The sequence below is a fragment of the Schistocerca nitens genome, chromosome 2 (genome assembly GCF_023898315.1).
Source record: "Schistocerca nitens isolate TAMUIC-IGC-003100 chromosome 2, iqSchNite1.1, whole genome shotgun sequence".
Taxonomy (NCBI): Eukaryota; Metazoa; Arthropoda; class Insecta; order Orthoptera; family Acrididae; genus Schistocerca; species Schistocerca nitens.
Genome location: NC_064615.1, coordinates 421,213,006 through 421,224,142, shown reverse-complemented (window position 1 = coordinate 421,224,142; position 11,137 = coordinate 421,213,006). Strand labels below are relative to the sequence as shown.

The 11,137-nt window shown below is 42.3% G+C and overlaps 1 protein-coding gene across 1 annotated transcript; it reads left to right on the top strand.

The window, feature by feature from the left end:
- Positions 1-748: 748 nt before the first annotated feature.
- Positions 749-2,010, top strand: LOC126234429 (cathepsin L-like). The gene has a single exon (XM_049943123.1). It carries the CDS (start codon positions 804-806, stop codon positions 1,821-1,823), a length of 1,020 nt encoding a protein of 339 aa, XP_049799080.1. The 5' UTR covers positions 749-803; the 3' UTR covers positions 1,824-2,010.
- The last annotated feature ends 9,127 nt before the right edge of the window (positions 2,011-11,137 follow it).

Below are 11,137 nucleotides of genomic sequence, written 5' to 3'. Positions count from 1 at the left end.
AAGTCCCATAGTGCTCAGAGCCATTTGAACCATTTTTGAACGAACCTGCAACACACAAACCTCACACGGCGGAATCTGTTGTCCAAATAAGGTACGTTTCAAGCACTTCAAACTGGTTGTACAACTTACTCATTCACATCAGTACGAAGCGAGATGTGATGAATATTCGTAAAGTAAACATCATGACACTCGACACTCGTTTGTCGACAGAAACTTTCCACCCGTAACGAAAGCATAATACATTACAAATTTATCTGACTAATGCTGGTTATAGAAAATTATACTGAATTGCAAATATGCATAAAGCGAAACAAACTCATAGCTTATAGCCATACCTCATGGCATTCATAGCATTCTTTGTAAAAATGAAGATCCGCAGTAACTACTTCGTTGCATGGTTGCAAACTGAACATGGACGGTCATGGTTTCCGTGGTGGTAATACAGAATCTGCGCTGGGCTTATCCTTGAAAATTTAGATTGGTTCAAATGGCTCTGAGCACTATGGGACTTAACATCTATGGTCATCAGTCCCCTAGAACTTAGAACTACTTAAACCTAACTTAAACCTAACTAACCTAACTACCTTAAACCTAACTAACAGCACACAACACCCAGTCATCACGAGGCAGAGAAAATCCCTGACCCCGCCGGGAATCGAACCCGGGAACCCGGGCGTGGGAAGCGAGAGCGCTACCGCACGACCACGAGCTGCAGTTGGCTGATGGTTTCGTGTGGAAGCCAGTAGCTGTATTGAGAACTGTGAAGTTTTTCTATATTTTTTTCAATCCTTTGTTGCCTTACCATGATGAAAGTGTACGTGATGCTGTTATGTATTGTTGCGGGAGCGCAAGCAGTTGCGCTTTTCGATCTCTTTGTCGAAGAGTGGAATACTTTCAAGCTGAAGCATGGAAAAAAGTACTTGAGTCCAATCGAAGAAAAATTCAGAATGAAAATTTTTATGGAAAATAAAAAAAGAATTGCCCAACACAATGCTGCGTTCGAACGAGGGGAAGTATCGTACCAGCTCGAGTTAAACAAGTTCGGTGATCTGTTGGCTCATGAATTCGGTGCAACCTACAACGGCTTTAATAAAACTCATAACGCAAAATTAAGGGAATCTCTTGGTATAAGAGGATCCACTTTCATTCCACCTGCAAATGTAAATGTACCGCCCTATATGGACTGGAGGAAACATGGCGCAATTACTGAAGTTAAAAATCAAGGATCATGTGGTTCCTGCTGGGTGTTCAGTTCGACAGGTGCACTGGAAGGACAACATTTCAGGAAAGCAGGCTATCTGACTTCCCTGAGTGAACAAAACCTGATAGATTGTTCTCATAAATATGGAAATCAAGGCTGCAATGGTGGCTTGATGGATCAGGCATTTACTTACGTTAGAGATAATCGTGGAATTGATACAGAAAAATCGTATCCATACGAAGGTGATGATGACAAGTGTAGATTCAAACGCATTGATGTAGGAGCTGACGATACTGGCTTTGTAGATATTCCACAGGGTGATGAAGAGCAACTTAAAGTTGCTGTGGCTACAGTTGGTCCAATTTCTGTAGCTATTGATGCTGGTCATGATTCATTCCAATCTTATTCTAAAGGAGTTTACTATGAGCCAAAGTGCAGCTCTGAGAACCTTGACCATGGAGTGCTTGTTGTCGGTTATGGGACAACAGAGGATGGTGTTCAGTACTGGTTGGTGAAGAATTCTTGGGGAGCAGAGTGGGGTGAAGATGGTTATATTAAAATGGCAAGAAACCGTTATAACAACTGTGGCATTGCAAGTTCTGCAAGCTACCCTCTTGTTTGAGAAACTGACAAAGTGGTACATGTGATTTGAATTTATTTAATGTGGCATCTTGGGAGGACAAGTGGAACAAACAATGTGAAACATTTGTTTTTGAACAACTGAACTTGTGTTAAAGTATCATTGGATAGGTCTCGACTGAAGAGGGGTAATTATGCTGCAATACTGTGTAAAACTTTTGTGCCTGTTTCTTGTCTAGTGAAAGCAATGGGTTCAGAGCAACATACCATGTTTTTTACCTTTAGTGGTAAATGATTTATTGTACAGTTTTCATAAAATACAATTATTATCTTTGAAAAAAAAGCTGCGGACGAAAATTTAGAGAAAACATATAGGGCATATCCACGTTCGATCAGGATAAGAAAGGGTACCATTGGTAAACAGGCAATGGCTGCAGCAGTTGAGCATCGCTGCACGCACATAACAAGTACCAGGAGTGTAACTAGCATGCCCCCTGTATCCTGATTCTAAAGTACAGGTAGCCAGCGAAAATGCATAGTCCTACTCACCAAAATATGGAGCGTTATCTAGTTCATGAATCAACTTCTTGTAAGGCAAAGGAAAGAAAATCTCTTACAACCTAAGTGATACATAAATAGCTAGATTATGCAAAACATCAAATGAAATAAGTTCATGATATAAAACTACATACTGCTGCATGACACAGCTTGTGTCTCACGAGTTCGTTTATTTGCAGAACATTGATATCCGAATATTGTTATAAAGTTCGTATTTTTCTGGAACCGGGAAAGCAAAGTAGATATGATACTGGGTGGTGGATTTGTATAATCTCAATATGTCCCAGCCGTAAGTATTAGCACTTCATTATCTTCTTAGCAATAAGGGACGACTTAGGATGGTTAGGGACAAGAGCTAGCTCAAGGACTTTGCATCCGTGAATTTGAGTGCCTTTCTTATGGAAGTAAGATTTCCTACTGCTTGTCAAGGCTAGCCTTGCTGTATGGCATTGAGATTTTCTGTGTCGGAAAATCTTTGGAATGATTAACACGATTCGTTATCCCCTGGATTGTCGAACAGCAGTTCACGTTGAGTGTACCTGTTGACACGTTTGGTAAATCATTCACTATTCTCCCAAAGGTTTCTAGATAATTAAACAATTTTGTCTGCTCATGACCTCACGCTACATACATACGCATAAACTGAGACAGCTTGCAAAAACAACTTTGCCTGATTCCATTGTTCAGGAGAAATACTCTCCACTTCCCCTCATAAATTGTGTTTCATTGTCGGAGAGCAGCGCCTCGGGTTTGCGGACTCTAGCAAAGTAGTTTGCCCGTATTCGTCGAATGACAAACGTAATCTTTGTATTATGGAATGCATATAGCCGCAAATATCTGCTAAATACAACATATAATGCTACCACAATACTTACCCCGAGAATTTGATCGTGGAAGAGGTTTGTACGTATCAGTAGCGATCAGTTACGTTGGTCTGTTTGGAGCAATTGCTATGCAGTATTCCCTTGTGGCAGAACTTGGTAGCTATTATTTTCTCACAGATCAAACAAGTCTTAATCATAAATTGTATTCTGCCTTGCATGTTGGGAAAGCAGCAGTACTGGTTAAATTTATCTGCACGCTTTAGTGCTCCAAAATTACTGCACGCAACATGTGTGTATGTCAAATCAGTTTTCTTATCGATTTAGAAGGAATTCACACTCTTTGTTGCTGACAACTCGGAATTCATCTATAATATATGACACTGTCTCCTGCTAAATATGGGATGTTAGCTTTGCATGATTTCCATCCGAAAGCTTTTGTTTTTTGTTTGATGCCATGTCAGGTAAGATCACTGTCTTGCAGAAAACATCGCCTATGTGACATCTTCCACCATCAACACCTGGATGCCGTTTTAATATGCTGTGTTCAAAGTGACTTTGTGCTAACGTTGAGATAGTCTCGACAAAGCGCCGGCGCCTACATTGTCTGTTCCTCTTACATTCTGGATTTCGAAGCCGTCTTCTTAATGTGAGTGTGGCCTCCGAACTAAAAAGCCGGTGGAGCAGTCTCCAGCTAAGCAGAAAGCTTAAGGCTTTGTGATCACAGTAGACTTCCGCTTGGTGACCCAATAGCTAAGTGTGGAAGCAGTTAAACGCCCACACTGCTGCTGATGATTCTAATTTGGTTGAGGAATTAGCATGATCACAATTATATAACGCGTGGTTTGGAAAATTAGTTATCCAAACAAAAGTTATTCCATCTACATACTAGGTCTGAACTTGTCACTATCCTATTCTTATTTTCGAAGCATAAGCTGCTAGCCCAAAGTCTACTTCTATCTGTATGAAATAATACCCGTGCCTCAGACAAGCTGTTTTATAACTTCTCAAAACCCGCTTGACAGTCAGGTGAACAATTCAAACTCATATTTCGCTTGAAGAGGTTGGTCGATGTTACACTATTGACAGCTTGGTCCTAGACGATATTTCTATAAGAATAACAGAGGTCTAGAAAAAAGTTCGGCTGTTTCTTCGCCTGAGGAAATGGAAAGTTAGGAAATGCTTAAATTTTTTCTTCATTGGCCAAGGTACCTAGCTGACTGGTGGTATTTCCCAGGAATTTATATTTAGCCTGCCACACTTAAATTTCTATAAATTAGCAAACTTCCCGAAAAACAATTCCGAAGATAGCAAGATCCGGCAAGGGTGAGGATTTTTCCACAATCAGCAGAACTGCTCATGCAACCACTTTGTTGTCGAGAATAATGTACAGAAGAATGAAAATATACGATCTGTTAGATACGATCATTTTGGCTTTAGGAAAGGTAAAGGCACCAAAAAGGAAGTTCTGATATTATGGTTAATAATGGAAGCAAGCCCGAAGAAAAATCAAGACACGTTGATAGCATCTGTCAACCCGGAAAAAGTGTTGGACTGTGTAAAATGGTGCAATATGTTCGAGATTTAGAAAAAAAAAATAGCAAAGAGAAAGACGAGTAATATACGATATGTGCAAGAACTAAGAGGGAAAAATACGACTGAAAGACACAGAACGAAGTGCTCCGAATAAAATGGATGGGGAGATAGGGGTGCTGTCTTTCGCCTCTACTCTTCAGTCTATTTATCGAAGAAGCGAAGACGGAAATAAAACAAAGCTTAAAGATCGTGATAAAAATGCAGGATGAAAAAATTGGAAATTTGTGGTAAGATCCTGTGGGACCAAAGTGCTGAGATCATCGGTCCCTAGACATACACACCACTTAGACTAACTTACGGTAAGGACAACACACACACCCATGTCCGGGGTAGGATTCGAAGCTCCGACGGGGATAGCCTGATGAACCGTGGCAAGGGCGCCCCAGACCGTGCGGCTGCCCCAAAACACAGGATATCAGTGTTAAGATTTGCTGAAGACATAGCCATACTCAGTGATAGGGGAGAAGAACTATAGGATCTGTTCAATGGAATGGACCTTTTAATGAGTACAAAATATGGATTGAGAGTAAATCGAAGGAAGACGAATAGCGAGAATTAACAGAAATGAGAACAGCGAGAAACAATATCAGTATTGGCGATCACGAAGAAGACGATGTTACGGTCTTGTGCTATCTAGGCAGCAAAATAACATTTCATTGACAGAGCACGGAGAACATAAAAAGCGTATCAGCACTGTCAAAAAGGGCATTCTTGCCCAAGAGATGTTTGCTAGTATCCAACAGATGTCTGAATTTAAGAAAAAATCTATAGGATGTACGTTTGGAGCACAGCGTTGTGTGGTAGTGAGACATGAACTGTGAGAAAATGTGAAAAGAAGACAGTCGAAGCCTTTGGAAAGTGGTGCTACAGAAGAATGTTGTAAATTAGGTGGACTGATAAGGTAAGGAGCGAAGAGGTTCTCCGCAGAATAGGCGAGAAAAGGAATATACAGAAAATACTGACAAGAAGGAGGAACAGGATTTGTTAAGACATCAGGGAATAGCTTCCTTGGTAGTACAGGGAGCTGAAGAGGGTAGAAACTGTAGAGGAAGACAGAGACTGAAATACATCCAGCAAATAATGGAAGATGTACGTTGCAATTGCTGCTCTGAGATGAAAAAGCTGGCACAGGAGAGAAAAACGATTTTAAACACTGCTGTATATCTTGCTTACCTAAAGGCCTGCAGTAGTTTTTGTACAGTAATAAAGTGCTCTGCCCAGGTGGCAGTGGCAATCAACAAGCACCTTATCCAGAGCTGCGATGAATGTATTAGGGTAGTGCACAAGTTCGTAGCGTTTTTCCGTAACTTTAATAAACACTACAGATACACAAAACTTTTAATCATCGGCAAAACACGCGCCTTCACTATTTACAATAGCCTGCCAACGCTGAGATGCTTTTTGATTCCGTGGCTTCTGAAGACAGGTTCTTCTCATGCTACGGAGTCGTTGAGCCGTGACAGGAGCGCATTTGCATGGAGAAAGGAAGTTCCTCGAAGATTGTTCTATAGCTAGCGGAAAACAGAAAATCAAAGGGCTCAAGATCAGGTGGATAAGGTGGGTGTGGGATAACTTCCCAATTCAACTTCTGATCATTGTGTTTTTTCATTGGAGCAGAACGCAGACGGGCGATATTGCGGAGTAGCATAAGTTGACGAAATCTTCCTGTTCGCTGAGCTTGGATTACGTCTGCAAGAGGTCTCAGTTGTTGATAGTAAATGTGAGCAGTGACATTACTCCTCGGGGAAGCAATCCGTAGTATATCACATCGTCGATGTAGCGCCAGATGCATAACATTAGCCGCGCGGAGTGGCCGCGCGGTCTGAGGCGCCATGTCGCAGATTGCCCGGCCCCTCCCGCCGGTGGTCCGGGTCCTCCCTCAGGTGTTTTTCTTAGCATAAGTTAGTTTACGTTAGTTTAAGTAGTGTGTAAGTCTAGGGAATGATGACCTCAGCAATTTGCTCCCTTAGGAATTCACACACACACACACACACACACACACACACACACACATACACGCATAACATTATCTTTCGTGGATGCGCGCAGTCTTTGTATAGGGTGTTGGTCCTTTGTTTGTGCTTAACAATTTCCATCTGTTCCTTGTGCTAGCATAAAGACAATTTCTCGTCACCAGTATTGATACGGAATAGGAATGGTCGGTGTTGTGCACGAGCCAATAGATGACGAGTAAGCAGAGATGCACATATGGCTACCCACTGATATTGTGTTTTTGGCTTAGAGGATGTGGTAACCATACACCCAATTATTGAACCTTCCCCATTGCATGTAGATGTCGTAAGATGGTGGAATGATCTTAGTTCATCACATTTGCCAGTAAGTCATTACCTATGCCACTACTCGAGTACACTGACATATACAATTGTGGATTAAAGCGTTTTAACGACTTCATCAAACCCCGAAAGTCTTCGTTAAACGACAAAACATATATTCCCACCGAGCTCCGTCCAGTGGCATTATCCTCATACGTGGTATAAATACGAGGTTTACAACTTCAATAGTGGCAACTATTTACTCGCAGCTCGTACAAAATAGATATGTGTTTCAATGTTATACTGACCTTCAAAGTAGTCACCAGCATTGTGTATAACCCACTGCCAGCGAAGTGGAAGTCGTACGATACTCTTAGCAGAGCCAGTTGTGTTGGCAGTTCGAGCGGCGCGGTCTGTTGCCCGACGAACTTGTAGCAGTTCTGAAGCGAATGCTGTGAAGTGTTTCCTTCAGTTTATAAACCGAGTTGAACTTACGAGGGCTTAAGTCAGGGGAGTGCAGTAGGTGGTATAGCGCTTAGCAGCCCCATCAGTCAAACAAATTAGTAACAGCTTGCACTGTACGTGCCTGAGCATGTCATGCAAAATGAGGGTCGGGTCCTGTAGAAAGTGTCATCACTCCGGTCTCTATGCAGTTCATATTTGGAACACAACCTACGACCAGACGGACGACCTGACCCGCACCTTGCCCACTAGAGGTAATTCCCAGCGACACGACATATCTGAGTGACAGGATGCGGGGAAGAGAAATTACACAAATGGTGGAGTTCCAAATACCAATGGTGATCTAACAATGACACCGAACTGCTCGAATCAAGGATCGCACACACAGGTTCTTCTCCGAGTCGGGTACATAAATACGGAATAGTCGGATACTTATGAACACTAACAGCCTTACAGTCCCCAGGCACTCGCGACCCCGCCTCTTACGGAGTCAGCTGGTAGATCTAGGATTTCTCTTAACAGGACACTCGCGCACAAAATGATCTGGCGCTCAACAACTGTAATACCGTCTGTAATCAGAAACCCGGTTTAGGAATCGCGCCACCGGGGATTCACTACTCAGGGGCAGCATCCGCGTTCCGCCCTCGCTCTCGCGTTGTTCGTCTAAAAACGGAAGTGCCTCTACACAGTTAATCATCTCTCGAAACTGATCGAAAGTACTAGTCCGGTGTGAAAAGTTCAAGCGAGAGCGATCCTGAGGACGCACCCCATCTAACGTATTAGAAACGCACTCCGCCACAGTCACGAATTTATCGAGAGCTGACATTGCTGTGCGTACACGTTTAAAATATTGGCTTAACGTATCTGAACTTCCTTGCACTCTCTAATAAAACTTGCTCTCCAACTCGAAGAGCATATGTGCAGATAATTTACTACTTAGAATCTGCTTCTTTAATTGCTGTAAGGTGTCCTGTTGCTGAAAGACTTCAGAGGCTACAATACTCACCCCTCATTAAGGGATATAACAAGGACAAAATCGCAGAGTGAGGCTCGCGTAATGCATCAACATGTACCTGAAAATGTACCAGCAACCAAAGGACTTATTGGACCTGAATTAAGCTCTCGAATTGTAACACCATTATCGACTGTGTGTAATTGGTACAGTGTAATTATGTGTATGTGTCTATGAAGTGCTTATTCTATACAAGTTCTTTAAAATGTTGGAGAGAAATGGAAACGTGTGATGTGTACTTTTGTTTAACTTAAGAGTGTGCTTAAATAATGAAACATTATTAAATATGTTTATGAAACCAAAATTGTATGTAAATAACTGGTTCATACTTAGTTGTTTTGTAAGGAAAGAAAAGACGTAGACGGAAGGGGCTTGGAGCTCAAGAAAAGGTGGAAGTGGCGGTCATTCTGGGCGGTAAGAGAGAGAGAGCATGATAGGCAATAGGTGGCTAGCAGTCGCATAGTCAACACTGCAGGTGCCAAGTGAGGCATTCTGTAACCAAATCTATAATGGAATGGCCTCGGATGTGATTCCGGCTGTAAAAAGAGTGCTTTCATATTCGCAAAAGCTCTAAGGATGATGAATACGCCACACGCCACCAAGAAGAATTAAATAGAGTTTACAACCGCCAGAAGGAGACCTGATAGCCAGCACGTGCTTGCCACCAATATTGTGTAACTGATTCAACCAGTTGGAATACAGATATGTGTGTCAGTATCAACCAGTGTGCTTGTGTGTGCTTTTGCAATAATATTCAGTGTTGCAAAATATTTGTTTAAACGTTGAACTGCTCTATTCATTATACTAAGTAGGGTCCTATGCTAATAGTGCTAGAAACCGAGTATCCTAATTATGAAGAAACGCTAATTTGTTTCCATTGAAATGTGCTTAAGTTCGTAGATAAAAAGAGAGGCACGTAATATCTAACTGATGAAAAGTTTTAACTTGCTATGAACTGCTTTAATTTGAAAGTGTCAAACTTTTAGTACCAATGAACATAAATGTGTTTACTTGGAATCACTTGCTTCACAAGTGGTGAGATGAGGCACTTATATTTGATCCTATTTGAAACTGAACTTGAATTTATTTTAGAAGCTTCATAAGAATATTGCTACCGTACATTTTTTTAAAACATTGGAGGCTAAATAATCTTAAGTGGAGTTGTAGTTCAACATTTATGTGATGCAAAGTGTTTCTGAAACGTGAGTATAGTTACTTATAAATAAAGGAACTGTTTGAAAGCCGCAATCTTTACTAGCAGGAGAAAGTAAATTTGAATCTGGTTTTTGCTCGTGTTATTTCAGTGTCATATCATTGCTTTTGTGATGTGTATATGGGAGTTAGTTAAAATTGAACGCCTGTCAGGTACTACACTACAGGCCATTAAAGTTGCTACACCAAGAAGAAATGCAGATGATAAACGGGTATTCATTGGATAAATATATAATACTACAACCGACATGTGATTACGTTTTCACGCAATTTGGGTGTATAGATCCTGAGAAATCAGTACCCACAACAACCACCACTGGCCGTAATAACGGCCTCCATACGCCTGGGTATTGAGTCAACCAGAACTTGGATGGCGTGTACAGGTACAGCTGCCCATGCAGCTTCAACATGATACCACAGTTCACCAAGAGTAGTGACTGGCGTATTGTGACGAGCCAGCTGCTCGGCCACCATTGAACAGACGTTTTCAATTGGTGAGAGATCTGGAGAATGTGCTGGCCAGGGCAACAGTCGAACATTTTCTGTATCCAGAACGGACCGTACAGGACCTGCAACATGTAGTCGTGCATTATCCTGCTGAAATGTAGGGTTTCGCTGGGATCGAATGAAGGATACAGCCATTGGTCGTAACACATCTGAAATTTAGCATCCACTGTTCAAAGTGCCGTCAATGCGAACAAGAGGTGACCGAGACGTGTAACCAATGGCACTCCATACCATTACGCCGGGTGATACGCCAGTATGGCGATAAGGAATACACGTTTCCAATGTGCGTTCACCGCGATGTCGCCAACACGGATGCGACCATCATGATTCTGTAAATAGAACCTGGATTCATCCGAAAAAATGACTTTTTGCCATTCGTGCACACAGGTTCGTCGTTGAGTACACCATCGCTGGCGCTCCTGTCTGTGATGCAGCGTCAAGGGTAACCACAGCCATGGTCTCCGAGCTGATAGTTCATGCTGCTGCAAACGTCGTCGAACTGTTCGTGCAGATGGTTGTTGTCTTGAAACCGTCCACATCTGTTGACTCAGGGATTGAGACGTGGCTGCACGATTCGTTATAGCCATGCGGATAAGATGCCTGTCATCTCGACTGCTAGTGATATGAGACCGTTGGGATCCAACACGGCGTTCCGTATTGCCCTCCTGAACCCACCGATTCCATATTCTGCTAACAGTCATTGGATCTCGACCAACGCGAGCAGAACTGTCGCGATACGATAAACCGCAATCGCGATAGGCTACAATCCGACCTTTATCAAAGTCGGAAACGTGATGGTACGCATTTCTCCTCCTTACAAGAGGCATCACAATAACGTTTCACCAGGCAACGCCGGTCAACTGCTGTTTGTGTATGAGAAATCGGTTGGAAACTTTCCTCATGTCAGCAAGTTGTA